The 14762-nt window shown below is 38.8% G+C and overlaps 1 protein-coding gene across 1 annotated transcript in view; it reads left to right on the top strand.

The window, feature by feature from the left end:
• Nucleotides 1-14762, top strand: part of MTREX (Mtr4 exosome RNA helicase) — a 127018-nt gene that overhangs the window by 8284 nt on the left and 103972 nt on the right. The window contains exons 4-5 of the mRNA XM_082624149.1: nt 2722-2784; nt 3723-3835. Of these exons, the coding sequence (XP_082480275.1) occupies nt 2722-2784; nt 3723-3835 (176 nt within the window). The remainder of the gene's footprint in view (nt 1-2721; nt 2785-3722; nt 3836-14762) is intronic.

The raw sequence follows: 14762 nt of genomic DNA, 5'->3' as shown, positions 1-14762 counted from the left end.
GCGTTTATAAACATATGGGACATAAGGAAACTGTAACACTAGTTCTTTCTATTAAGCCCTTCTGCCTTTACCATGTAACCTTATATGTTATTACTACAGTTAATTGGGGAATCTTATTAAAGACTTTATTAAATAAGCAGAGTAATTACAAATTAAAAATTGCTTTTGATGTAGATCTGGAGCCTTATTTTTTTAAACACCTGTTTTTCTACTTGAAATTTCCTTATGTTCCTTTAGAATAGCACTTAGTTTGGCAGGTATAATATCCATTAGATCATTCATTAAACACTTACATTAGACCCTATTTGATGCTGTGGTCTTAAAAAGATGGGAGAGGGCTTCCCTGGTGGCGCAGTGGTTGAGAGTCCACCTGCCAATGCAGGGAACACGGGTTCGTGCCCCGGTCCGGGAGGATCCCACATGCCACGGAGCAGCTGGGCCCATGAGCCATGGCCACTGAGCCTGCATGTCCGGAGCCCATGCTCCTCAACAGGAGAGGCCACAACAGTGAGAGGCCTGTGTACGCAAAAAAAAAAAAAAAAAAAAAAGATGGGAGAAAAACCTCAAACACACACAAATTTTGCTCTCAAGAGGTCAGAAGTTCTTTCTGTCCTCCTTCATGATTGTCCTCAAGCCCTCCATTCTGTTATCTCCTCTCACTTTTTTAGCAGGTAACCTTACCCTTTACTTTATCTAGAGGTTTGAAGATATCAACTTGGAGTCACATCCACTCAAAGGACAAGGCACTGCGTTGTTTAGGCTGAGGAGAGTTGCTCTGCCAGTGTTCTTGTTTGTATCCTATCCTGCCTCCACAAAGACTTGGATCATTCCATTTTCCCTTGACTGTTTCTGGTGTCTCCTTGTCTCTATTTTCCTTTTCTTACCAGCATATGAATATTCAAAAGCTTGTCTTCTGTTCTGTGTTGCTTTTTAGCCACTGTGTTGTGTTTCTTCTTCCCCATTGTAGTCATTAGTCATTCATTCAGTACCTATCTTTTGGGTGCCAGGTATATTTTATTATTCACTGAATATAAAGAGATAAATAAAAAAAGTTATGGTCCCTTTGTTTTCAGAGTTGTTATTGAGTGCTCCGCTTAGAAAATCCCTGTTAAACTTCCTAACCTTCCAGTCATCTTTTAATCGTCTATAGTTAGATTTCTTCTTTCTCCATGTCTTTCAAACTGCTCTGACAAAAATCACCAATAACTAATTGCTAAGTCTATTTGACTCTTGATTATTCTGTTGGTTTTCTATTTTTCTGACTCCTTAGTCTCTGTAGGCTTCTCTTCTACCTGTCTGTTATAAGTTAGTGTTGCCCAGACTGTTTTCAGAGAATAAAAACAAAACTCTGATTCTCATACATGTGAAAACACAATTTGTTATTGTTGCTGCTATTAAATCTCAGAAATGTTAAAATCTTAATTGCTTTGTGTTAAATGTTTTTTGTTCATGTCATAGCAAGTATCAGGAGAGATGTGAGGGAGGTGAACCAAGTAGATGTGAGGGAGGTGAACAAAGTAACCAGGTATGGCCCCGCAGGTTGATCATACCTTGATGAGGATCACACCATGTGATTTAGGGTCTAGTCTTCAGATTTTCGGATTCCGAAATTTGATTTTGCCAGTGCACCAGAGGTTGTGCTCTTTGGATAGAATCACTTTCATCCTACTCATGGTATGGTATAACAAAAGAAGGACCTTCCCTTAAATTAATGGATAAGTAGTCCTCTTATTGTCAAACTACCTAGGAGTTAGAAACTACTTAGAAGTTTCTTGGTGTCATAATAAAGGGGAGTATGTAGTCTTAAGGGGAAGACTGGTGAAAACTATTCCTGTCCCTGGAATGGTTCATTCACTAATAAAAACAACTCATAAATTAATTCTTTCATAATGTGTGCTGGATAAACCACCAAATTCTACCCCTTTATAGATTCCATTTAGAGTTTCACATTGCTTCTAACACAGTTATTATACTGGGTATTGTTCATTGAGTTTCATAATTTATCGTTTCACTTAATTACAGTCAAGTTCTAGTTATTCCTTTTGAAACACTACACACATCATCTTGATTGTAATTGAATTGCAAATTTACCAACAATCTCTCAATATTCTAAGACAGCTAATCTTATCTCATACTTGTTTGTTGAAATTTTGCTCTTAGAAATTATTTCTAACTTCTGTGTGTACCGTACTTTGCCCTTGATGATTGATTATTTATACACTAATTGGCTTATGTATTGGGAATTTAGATATATTGTGAACTGCTCTCCAGATCTTAATCTTCACTGGAGGAAAATTAGTTTCCTGTTCCAGGAAATAATACCATTTTATTCCACATAGTTTTCTTTCATATTGTGGCATCCCTTTTTATGTCCATTCTGCTTTTTTGAGCATTCATTAATCTCAGGAAGTACATTAGATATAGAAAATACAAAGATAGCTGAGATAGGTCCTAGACCTTAATAAACACAGTTTCTTCTGGGAGATAGACTTAAGTGCTTTTAATTAGATTACTGTCAGACAAACACTAATACAAGTTTTTTGAATGTTGTAGCTTTTGCATTTTGACTTTTTCTCAAAGGTGGTTATTTAATTTTACAGTGTCTAAGACTGTCAGAAACACTTTAGTTCACCACCTTTATTTTTCAAACCATCATTGATTAGGGAGTGCTGAATGCATCAATTCTCGAATAGTAAATTGATTTTTTTTTTTTAACATCAGGTTGCACTTCCTGCAGATGAAGATTATCTACCACTTAAACCTCGCGTTGGAAAAGCTGCAAAGGTTTGTACTTTGGGCAGTACGGTTTGTACAGTTTTGTGAGTCTGTTTTCCTAAAAATCTTAAAGATAAGCTTTTAAACGAGATTCTTACACTTCCCAGTGTGTGTGTGTGTGTGTGTGTATATATATATATATACACACACACATATGTATGTACAAATTAAGAAGCTGCCACCTGAAGTCAAATATGGTGAGAACCAAATCAATAAACAACCATGCTGAAAACCAAGTATCATGTGATAAGATTTTTAAAAATGAAAATAATTCTCAACCTTTTTAATGAATCTAATGAATAGTACTGATCTTTCTCTAGAAAAAAAATGCATGTGTACAGTTTTGCATATAGTTTTGGGAGTTGAACAAGCTTCTAATGAAACTTAAACTCTTATGCTGATATTAAATGGATTTTGAAACCCTGATAGATTTTAAAAGAGTAGTATAAATTTTCCAAGTCATTTTCTTAAGTAAAAAAGGCAGTATGGTGGGGTAAACATGAACTCTTCAAGTCTAATAGATATATTATTCTGCCTTTGCTGAGTGAACTTGATTGAGGCCTTGCCTTATCACAGCCTCAGTTCCCATCTGTGAAAGGAAATTATATATACGTTAGGGGGTGCTGTGAAGATTAGTATGTGGAAAATGTGTTGCACAGTGCCCACCATAAAGCATGTTCTTGATAAATGGTAATGATTATTGTGTTGTAATTAATATATATGTAAACATAATAATTGAAAGATCAGATAGTAGAAATAACTTCTATGCTGTCTGGTTAAAGTTTTTTTTTTTTAATTCTTCCTAATTTTCTCTAGTGGGTGGCATATTTCCCAAATAGACTCATAAAGAAATGCTCCCAGAATGCTTCTAGGGGTAGCGTCTCTTGGTTTTAAGTGTACTATGATGTGTCTAGGTATCTTCATACAGATACTAATTTTTTTTATAGGAATACCCGTTCATTCTTGATGCTTTTCAAAGAGAAGCCATTCAGTGTGTTGATAATAATCAGTCTGTTCTAGTATCTGCACATACATCAGCAGGAAAAACTGTATGCGCTGAGTGAGTAACTTTCTTTTTAAATGGAATTGAGGACTGTTAATATTTGCTTTATACATTTAGGTGCTCCTATGTTGGGTGCATAAATATTTACAAATATTATATCCTCCTGTTGGACTCACCCCTTTATCATTATGTAATGCCCTTCTTTGTCTCTTGTTACAGCCTTAGTTTTATTTTTATTTGTTTATTTATTTTTATAAATTTATTTATTTATTTTTGGCTGCAGTGGGTCTTCGTTGCTGCACGTGGGCTTTCTCTAGTTGCTGCAAGTGGGGGCTGCTCTTCCTTGTGGTGCGTGGGCTTCTCATTGTGGTGGCTTCTCTTGTTGCAGAGCACAGTCTCTAGGTGCCCGAGCTAGTTGTGGCTCATTGGCTCTAGAGCTCAGGCTCAGTAGTTGTGGCACATGGGCTTAGTTGCTCTGCGGCATGTGGGATCTTCCCAGACCAGGGCTCAAACCCGTGTCTGTTGCTCTGGCAGGCGGATTCTTAACCACTGTACCACCAAGGAGGTCCTTACAATCTTAGTTTTAAAGTCTGTTTTGTTTTACATAAGTGTAGCTACCACAACTTTCTTTTGGTTTCCACTTGCATGGAATATCTTTTTCCATCCCTTCACTTTCAGTCTGTGTGTCCTTATATCTGAAGTGAGTCTCCTATAGGCAGCATATAGCTGCAACTTGTTTTTTTATCCATTCAGCCACCCTCTCTTTTGATTGGAGAATTCGTCTATTTACATTTTATTATTGATAGGTGTGTACTTACTGCCATTTTGTTAATTGTTTTCTGGCTGTTTTGTAGTTTATCTCTGTTCCTTTTCTTGCTCACTTCCTAGTTTTAAAATGAAATTTTAAAATAACTTTCTTAACCTACTCTTTAAAAAAGTTTAAATTTTTTCTATTTGATTTCTGTAAGTAAATTTAGACTCTTACCTTTATTTCATTTCTTCTACTTACTTTGGGCGTCGTTTGCTCTTCTTTTTCTAGTTTTTTAAAGGAGGAAAGGTGAGATCATTGGTTTCAGACCTTTTTCTAATACATTTAGTGCTGTAAACTTCCCTTCAGTCATGAATATGTATCATGATTCATATGTTCATTTTTTGTGCATTTTTCATTTCAGGTCTTTTCTAATGCTCTGTCTTCAGATTCATTAATCTTTGCTTCTTATCTAATCTGTCCTTAATCCTATTCAGTGCATTTTTTCATCTCAGACATGATAGTTTTCTTTGCTAGAAGTTCATTTTTGTCTGTTTGTTTTCCATGTGTCTACTTAACTTTCCTCCAGCTTTTTGAGCATACAGAATACAGGTTAAAAACTGTTTAAATGTTTTTGTGACTATTATTTTCATTTGTGTTACTCCTTGATCTGTTTTAATTAATTGACTTTTCCCTTCGTTATAGGTCAGTATTTTCCTGCTGCTTTGCATACGGCTCTGATGGGATGTTTGGCTGTTTTTTAATTTCATCACTGACTTTTGGCAGTTTAATTATGATGTGACTTCACATAATTCTTCTCATGTTTCTTATGCTTGAATTTATTGGGCTTCTCAAATCATGGGTTTCTTAGTTTTCATCAGATTTGGAAAAATTTCAGCCATTTTTTATGTCAAATAGTCCACCTTCTCCTAGTACTCTGAGGACTTCAGTTAAACTTATATCAGGTGACTTTAAGTTGTCTCAGAGCCTAGTGATACTCTTTTGGTGTTTATTCTCTGTGTTTCATTTTGGACAGCTTCTCTTAAATGGCTTTAAGTTTATTCATCTCTTTTTCTGCAATGTCAAATATGCTATTAATCCTACCCAGTTTATTTCATCTTAGATTTAGATTTTTTTATCGCTGAAAGTTTGGTTTGGGTCTTTTAATATTTTCCATATTTCTTCCAAACATGCTGTTTTATCCTTTCTCAATTTTCTTCAATATATAGAATATAGTTATACTATAGTAACTTTCAATATTCTTGTTTACTATTTTATATTTTCTGTCTCATTTTTGGATGCCTTTTTATTTATTTATTTTGACTCATTATTATAGGTTCTATTTGCCTCGTTCTTTGCTTACCTGATTATTTTTTAATGCCTGCCCAGGACATTGTGAATTTTACCTCCTTGGGTGATGAATATTTTTACATTTCTATTAACATCGTTTTTTTTTTTAAACATCTTTATTGGAGTATAATTGCTTTACAATGGTTTGTTTCTGCTTTATAGCAAGCAAAGTGAATCAGCTATACATATATCACCATATATCTTCCCTCTTGCATCTGCCTCCCATCCTCCCTACCCTACCCTTCTAGGTGGTCACAAAGCACCGAGCTGATCTCCCTGTGCTATGTGGCTGCTTCCCACTAGCTATCTGTTTTACATTTCGTAGTGTATATATGTCCATGCCACTCTCTCACTTCGTCGCAGCTTACCCTTGCCCCTCTCCATGTCTTTCAGGCCATTCTCTGCATCTTTATTCCTATCCCGTCCCTAGGTTCTTTAGAAGCATTTTTGGTTTTTTGTAGATTCCATATATATGTGTTAGCATACGATATTTGTTTTTCTCTTTCTGACTTACTTCATTCTATATGACAGACTCTAGGTCCATCCACCTCATTACAAATAACTCAATATAGTTTCTTTTTATGGCTGAGTAATATTCCATTGTATATATATGCCACATCTTCTTTATCCATTGATCTGTCTATGGACACTTAGCTTGCTTCCATGTCGTGGCTGTTGTAAATAGAGCTGCAGTGAACACTGTGGTACATGATTCTTTTTGCATTATGGTTTTCTCAGGGTATATGCCCAGTAGTGGGATTGCTTGGTCGTATGGTAGTTCTGTTTTTACTTTTGTAAGGAATCTCCATACTGTTCTCCGTAGTGGCTATATCAATTTACATTCCCACCAACAGTGCAAGAGGGTTCGCTTTTCTCCACACCCTCTCCAGCATTTATTGTTTGTAGATTTTTTGATGATGGCCATTCTGACTGGCGTGAGGTGATACCTCATTGTAGTTTTGATTTGCATTTCTCTAATGATCAGTGACGTTGAGCATCCTTTCAGGTGTTTGTTGGCAATCTGTATATCTTTGGAGAAATGTCTATTTAGCTCTTCTGCCCATTTTTGGATTAGGTTGTTTGTGTTTTTAATACTGAGCTGCATGAGCTGCTTGTAAATTTTGGAGATTAATCCTTTGTCAGTTTCTTCGTTTGCAAATATTTTCTCCCATTTGGAGGGTTGTCTTTTCGTCTTGTTTATGGTTTCCTTTGCTGGGCAAAAGCTTTTAAGTTTCATTAGGTCCCATTTCTTTGTTGTTTTTATTTCCATTTCTCTAGGAGGTGGGTCAAAAAGGATCTTTCTGTGATTTATGTCATAGAGTGTTCTGCCTATGTTTTCCTCTAACAGTTCTATAGTGTCTGGCCTTACATTTAGGTCTTTAATCCATTTTGAGTTTATTTTTGTGTATGGTGTTAGGGAGTGTTCTACTTTCATTCTTTTACATGTAGCTGTCCAGTTTTCCCAGCACCACTTATTGAAGAGGATGTCTTTTCTCCATTGTATATTCTTGCCTCCTTTATCAAAAATAAGGTGACCATATGTGCATGGGTTTATCTCTGGGCTTTCTATCCTGTTCCATAGATGCATATTTCTGTTTTTGTGTCAGTACCATACTGTCTTGATTACTGTAGCTTTGTAGTATAGTCTGAAGTCAGAGAGGCTGATCCTCCAGCTCCGTTTTTCTTTTTCAACATTGCTTTGGCTATTCGGGGCCTTCAGTGTTTCCATACAAATTGTGAAATTTTGTTCTAGTTCTGTGAAAAATGCCAGTGGTAGTTTGATAGGGACTGCATTGAATCTGTAGATTGCTTTGGGTAGTATAGTCAGTTTCACAATGTTGCTTCTTCCAATACAAGAACATGGTATATCTCTCCATCTGTTTGTATCATCTTTAATTTCTTTCATCAGTGTCTTATAATTTTCTGCATACAGGTCTTTTGTCTCCTTAGGTAGGTTTATTCCTAGATATTTTATTCTTTTTGTTGCAATGGTAAATGGGAGTGTTTTCTTGATTTCACTTTCAGATTTTTCATCATTAGTGTACAGGAATGCCAGAGATTTCTGTGCATTAATTTGTACCCTGCTACTTTACCGAATTCATTGATTAGCTCTAGTAGTTTTCTGGTAGCATCTTTAGGATTCTCTATATATAGTATCATGTCATCTGCAAACAGTGAAAGCTTTACTTCTTCTTTTCTGATTTGCATTCCTTTTATTTCTTGGATTCTTTATTTCTTTGGATTCCTTTTATAGTGGTGAGAGTGGGCATCCTTCTCTTGTTCCTGATCTTAGTGGAAATGGTTTCAGTTTTTCACCATTGAGGACGATATTGGCTGTGGGTTTGTCATATATGGCCTTTATTATGTTGAGATAAGTTCCTTCTATGCCTACTTTCTGGAGGGTTTTTATCATAAATAGGTGTGAATTTTGTTAGAAGCTTTTTCTCCATCTATTGAGATGATCATATGGGTTTTATTCTTCAATTTGTCAGTATGGTTTATCACATTGATTGATTTGCGTATATTGAAAAATCCTTGCATTCCTGGGATAAATCCCACTTGATCATGGTGCATGATCCTTTTATGTGCTGTTGGATTTTGTTTGCTAGTATTTTGTTGAGGATTTTTGCATGTATGTTCATCAGTGATATTGGCCTGTAGTTTTCTTTCTTTGTGACATCTTTATCTGGTTGTGGTATCAGGGTGATGGTGGCCTCGTAGAACGAGTTGGGGAGTGTTCATCCCTCTGCTATGTTTTGGAAGAGTTTGTGGAGGATAGGTATTAGCTCTTCTCTAAATGTTTGATAGAATTTGCCTGTGAAGCCCTCTGGTCCTGGGCTTTTGTTTGCTGGAAGACTTTTAATCACAGTTTCAATTTTTGTGATTGGTCTGTTTATATTTTCTATTTCTTCCTGGTTCAGTCTCAGAAGGTTGTGATTTTCTAAGAATTTGTCCATGTTTTCAAGGTTGTCCATTTTATTGGCATGTAGGTGCTCGTAGTAATCTCTCATGATCTTTTGTATTTCTACATTGTCAGTTGTTACTTCTCCTTCTTTATTTCTAATTCTATTGATTTGAGTCTTTTTCCCTTCTTTTCTTGATGAGTCTGGCTAATGGTTTATCAATTTTGTTTATCTTCTCGAGGAACCAGCTTTTAGTTTTATTGATCTTTGCTATTGTTTCCTTCATTCCTTTTACATTTATTTCTGATCTGATCTTTATGACTTCTTTCCTTCTGCTAACTTTGGGGGTTTTTTTGTTATTCTTTCTCTAATTGCTTTAGGTGTAAGTTTGGGTTGTTCATTTGAGATGTTTCCTGCTGCTTCAGGTAGGATTGTATTGCTATAAACTTCCCTCTTAGACCTGCTTTTGCCACTTCGCATAGGTTTTGGGTCATCGTGTTTTCATTGTCATTTGTTTCTAGGTATTTTTTTATTTCCTCTTTGATTTCTTCAGTGATCTCTTGGTTATTAACTAGTGTATTGTTTAGCCTCCATGTGTTTGTATTTTTTACAGATATTTTCCTGTAATTGATATCTAGTCTCATAGCATTGTGGTCGGAAAAGATACTTGAAACGATTCAGTTTTCTTAAATTTACCGATGCTTGATTTGTGACCCAAGATATGATCTGTCCTGGAGAATGTTCCTTTAGCACTTGAGAAGAAAGTATATTCTGTTGTTTTTGAATGGAATGTCCTATAAATGTCAATTAAGTCCATCTTGTTTAATGTATCATTTAAAGCTTGTGTTTCCTTATTTATTTTCATTTTGGATGATCTGTCCAATGGTGAAAGTGGGGTGTTAAAAGTCCCCTGCTATGATTGTGTTACTGTCGATTTCCCCTTTTATGGCTGTTAGCATTTGCCTTAGGTATTGAGGCCTTTGGTATTGAGGTGCTCCTATGTTGGGTGCATAAATATTTACAATTTTATATCTTCTTATTGGAATGATCCCTTGATCATTATGTAGTGTCCTTCTTTGTCTCTTGTAACATTCTTTATTTTAAAGTCTACTTTGTCTGACACAAGAATTGCTACTTCAGCTTTCTTTTGATTTCCATTTGCTTAGAATATCTTTTTCCGTCCCCTCACTTTCAGTCTGTTTTTGTCCCTAGATCTGAAGTGGGTCTCTTGTAGACAGCGTATGTATGGGTCTTGTTTTTGTATCCATTCAGCCAGTCTGCGTCTTTTGGTTGGAGCGTTCAATCCATTTACATTTAAGGTAGCTATCAATATGTATGTTCCTATTACCATTTTCTTAATTGTTTTGTGTTTGTTATTGTAGGTCTTTTCCTTCTCTTGTGTTTCTTGCCTAGAGAAGTTCCTTTAGCATTTGTTGTAAAGCTGGTTTGGTGGTGCTGAATTCTCTTAGGTTTTGCTTGTCTGTAAAGGTTTTAATTTCTCCATCTAATCTGAATGAGATCCTTGCTGGGTAGAGTAATCTTGGTTCTAGGTTTTTCCCTTCCATCACTTTAAATATGTCCTGCCACTCCCTTCTGGCTTGCCAAGTTTCTGCTGAAAAATCAGCTGTTAACCTTATGGGGATTCCCTTGTATGTTGTTTTTCCCTTGCTGCTTTTTCTATTTTTCTTTGTATTTAATTTTTGATAGTTTGATTAATATGTGTCTTGGTGTGTTTCTCCTTGGATTTATCCTGTATGGGGCTCTCTGCATTTCCTGGACTTGATTAACTATTTCCTTTCCCATATTAGGGAATATTTCAACTATAATCTCTTCAAATATTTTCCTAGTCCCTTTCTTTTTCTCTTCTTCTTCTGGGACCCCTATAATTCGAATGTTGGTGTGTTTAATGTTGTCCCACAGGTCTCTGAGACTGTCCTCAATTCTTTTCATTCTTTTTCCTTTATTCTGCTCTGCAGTGGTTATTTCCACTATTTTATCTTCCAGGTCACTTATCCGTTCTTCTGCCTCAGTTATTCTGCTATTGATTCCTTGTAGAGAATTTTTAATTTTATTTATTGTGTTGTTCATCATTGTTTGTTTGCTCTTTAGTTCTTCTAGGTCCTTGTTAAACATTTCTTATATTTTCTCCATTCTGTTTCCAAGATTTTGGATCATCTTTATTATCATTACTCTGAATTCTTTTTCAGTTAGATTGCCTGTTTCCTCTTCTTTTGTTTGGTCTGGTGGGTTTTTACTTTGCTACTTCATCTGCTATGTGTTTCTCTGTGTTCTCATTTTGGTTAAGTTACTGTGTTTGGGCTTTCCTTTTCCAAGGCTGCAGGTTCGTAGTTCCCGTTGTTTTTAATGTTTGCCCCCAGTGGCTAAGGTTACTTTAGTGGGTTGTGTAGGCTTCCTGGTGGAGGGGACTAGTGCCTGTGTTCTGCTGGATGAGGCTGGATCTTGTCTTTCTGCTGGGCAGGTCTGTGTCCGATGGTGTGTTTTGGGTGTCTGTGACCTTATTATTTTACACATCCTTTCTGCTAGTGGGTGGCGTTGTGTTCCCATCTTGCTAGTTGTTCGGCATAGGGTGTCCAGTACTGTAGCTTGGGTCGTTGAGTGGAGCTGGCTCTTGGCGTTGAGATGGAGATCTCTGAAAGATTTTTGCCATTTGATATGATGTGGAGCTGGGAGGTCTCTGGTGGACCAATGTCCTGAACTCGGCTCTCCCACCTCAGAGGCACTGGGCTGACAGCCTGCCAGAGCACCAAGATCCTGTCATCCACACAGCTCAGAATAAAAGGGAGAAGAAAGAAAGTAAGAAAAAAAATAGTTTTTAAAACAAAAAATAATTATTAAAAAGTAACAAAAAACAGGGCTTCCCTGGTGGCGCAGTGGTTGGGAGTCCGCCTGCCAATGCAGGGGACGCGGGTTCATGCCCCAGTCTGGGAGGATTCAGCATGCCGCGGAACAGCTAGCCCTGTGAGCCATGGCCGCTGAGCCTGCACGTCCGGAGCCTGTGCTCCACAGTGGGAGGGGCTGCAGCGGCGAGAGGCCCACGTACCACAAAAAAAAATAAGTAACAAAAAAAAAAGAAGGAAAGAAGAGAGCAACCAAATCAAAAAAGAAATCCACCAATGATAAAAAGTGCTAAAATCTGTACTAAAAGAAAAGAAAAAAAGATAAGTGAGCAGATAGATCCCTAGTACAGATGATAAAAGCAAAGCTGTACAGACAAAATACACACAGAAGCATTCACATACACACTCACAGAGAGAAAAAGGGAAAAAATATATATATCATTGCTCCCAAAGTCCACTGCCTCAATTTGGGATGATGCATTTTCTATTCAAGTATTCCACAGATGCAGGGTACATCAAGTTGATTGTGGAGTTTTAATCCACTGCTCCTGAGGCTGCTGGGAGAGATTTCCCTTTCTTTGTTCGCACAGCTCCTGGGGTTCAGCTTTGGATTGGCCCTGCCTCTGCCTGTAGGTCGCCTGAGGCCGTCTGTTCCCGCTCAGACAGGACGGGGTTAAAGGAGCAGCTGATTCGGGGGCTCTGGCTCACTCAGGCCGTGGGGAGGGAGGGGTACGGAATGCGGGGCGAGCCTGCGGCGGCAGTGTACAGCATCACGTTGCACCAGCCTGAGGCGCGCCGTGTGTTCTCCTGGGGAAGTCATCCCTGGATCATGGGACCCTGGCAGTGGTTGGCTGCACAGGCTCTCAGGAGTGGAGGTGTGGATAGTGACCTGCGCTCGCACACAGGCTTCTTGGTGGCTGCAGCAGCAGCCTTAGCGTCTCATACCCGTTTCTGGAGTCTGTGCTGATAGCCGCGGCTCATGCCCGTCTCTGGAGCTAGTTTAGGCGGTGCTTTGAATCCCCTCTCCTTGCACACTGCAAAACAAAGAGGCAAGAAAAAGTCTCTTGCGTCTTCGGCAGTTCCACACTTTTTCCCGGACTCCCTCCCGGCTAGCTGTGGCGCACTATCCCCCTTTCAGGCTGTGTTCACACAGCCAACCCCAGTCCTCTCCCTGGGATCTGACCTCTGATGCCAGAGCCTCAGCTCCCAGCCTCCGCCCACCCCAGCGGGTGAGCAGAGAAGCCTCTCAGGCTGGTGAGTACTGGTCAGCACTGATCCTCTGGGGGAATCTCTCCGCTGCCCTTTGCACCTCTGTTGCTGCGCTCTCCTCTGTGACTCCAAAGCTTCCCCCCACCCCACCCCCATCTCTGCCAGTGAAGGGGCTTCCTAGTGTGAGGAAACTTTTCCTCCTTCACAGCTCCCTCCCACTGGTGCAGGTCCTGTCCCTATTCTTTTGCCCCTGTTTTTTCTTTTGCCCCTGTTTTTTCTTTTGCCCTACCCAGGTACGTGGGGGAGTTTCTTGCCTTTTGGGAGGTCTGAGGTCTTTTGCCGGCGTTCAGTAGGTTTCTTTAAGAGTTGTTCCACATGTAGATGTATTTCTGATGTATTTGTGGGGAGGAAGGTGTTCTTCACATCTTACTCTTCCGCCATCTTGAACGTCCCTTTATATTAACATCTTGAGCTTTTTTTTTTTTTTTTTTTGCGGTTCGCGAGCCTCTCACCTCTGCAGCCCCTCCCGCTGCGGAGCACAGGCTCTGGACGCACAGGCTCAGCGGCCATGGCTCACGGGCCCAGCCGCTCCATGGCATGTGGGATCCTCCCAGACTGGGGCACGAACCCATGTCCCCTGCATCGGCAGGCGGACTCCCAACCACTGCGCCACCAGGGAAGTCCCATCTTGAGCTTTTTTCTGGAGTATAGTTTCTTGGAAAAAAATGTAATCCTTTCAGGGCTTGTGTTGATGATGATTTTAGGCAGGACTAGAGTAGCATTCAATATAGGGATAATTTTCTCCGCTATTTAATATATTTCTTGGTATTCTAGCCAGTATTTTGTGAATTATGAGTTTTTCCACCATGACCAGTGGGAACCTGAATAACTCCCAGCCCTGTGAAGCTCTGGTTATTTTTAGCTCTGCTTCATCTGGTTGGTTTCCCCCTGGCTTTGGGTTGTTTCCGAACACTTATTCACTGATTATTACTTACTTGGAAACACAGGAGTGCTCAGCAGATGTTCAGAGCTTTCCCTCTATGCAGCTCTCTCCTCTCTGGTTATTTTCCATTGCAGTGTAGGTGCCATGGCCTCCCCAGGCTCCCACCTCTGTCTGCTTAACTTAGGGAAACCTCTAGGGTCCATCTCCTAGAACTGTGAATTGGAAACTCTGTGGACAGTAATCTGGAATTACCTCATTTGCTTCCACTTTCTCAAGGATTACTATGCTTTTATTCAGTGTCTGAAATCATTGTTTCATATATTTTGTCATGTTTTGTAGTTATTTCAGGTGGATAGGTAAAGCCAGTCCTTGTTAGTCTGTGTTGGAAGTAAGTATTTTCTACATTATTTTTAATGTATGTTCTCTTTTACTACAGTAGTTATCTAATTTTGTAAATAAATACACATATATTGCCTGTGTTTTAAATTTTTTGATACATATCTTTTCTTCTAAACTGTATTTAAAGACCACAGTTCTGGAGTCTTGCTACTCAAAGTATGGTCCTGCACCAGATACATGAGTGTCACCTACAGACTTATTAGGCAGAATCTCAGGACCCACCCCAAAACTACTGAATCATAATCTGCATTTAACAAGATCACCAGGTGATGCATATGTCCATTAAAGTTTGAGAGGAACTGGGCCATTCTGAAAGTGGATTGTGCTCTTTCACGTGGATGGGATTTTGCAGTCTGTTGTAGATAGTCTTTTGTGGGTTAACTTTTTTTTTTTCCTTCGTATGTGCTGCTGTCTCTACTGTCTAGTTCGCCAACACCTTCGCCATGGCAAAAAGAAGCTGTGTACACATTAATCAGTCGTTCCGCATTTCCTTAGCCTCAGTTCCTTTCAGCCACCAGTCTGTTTTCTTTTTGTATGACTTTACCTTTTCTGGGCATTTCATATAAATAGAATG

Source organism: Mesoplodon mirus (assembly GCF_964341445.2).
Source record: "Mesoplodon mirus genome assembly, chromosome: 5".
NCBI classification, from domain to species: Eukaryota; Metazoa; Chordata; class Mammalia; order Artiodactyla; family Ziphiidae; genus Mesoplodon; species Mesoplodon mirus.
This window is presented reverse-complemented; position numbering and strand designations above follow the sequence as displayed.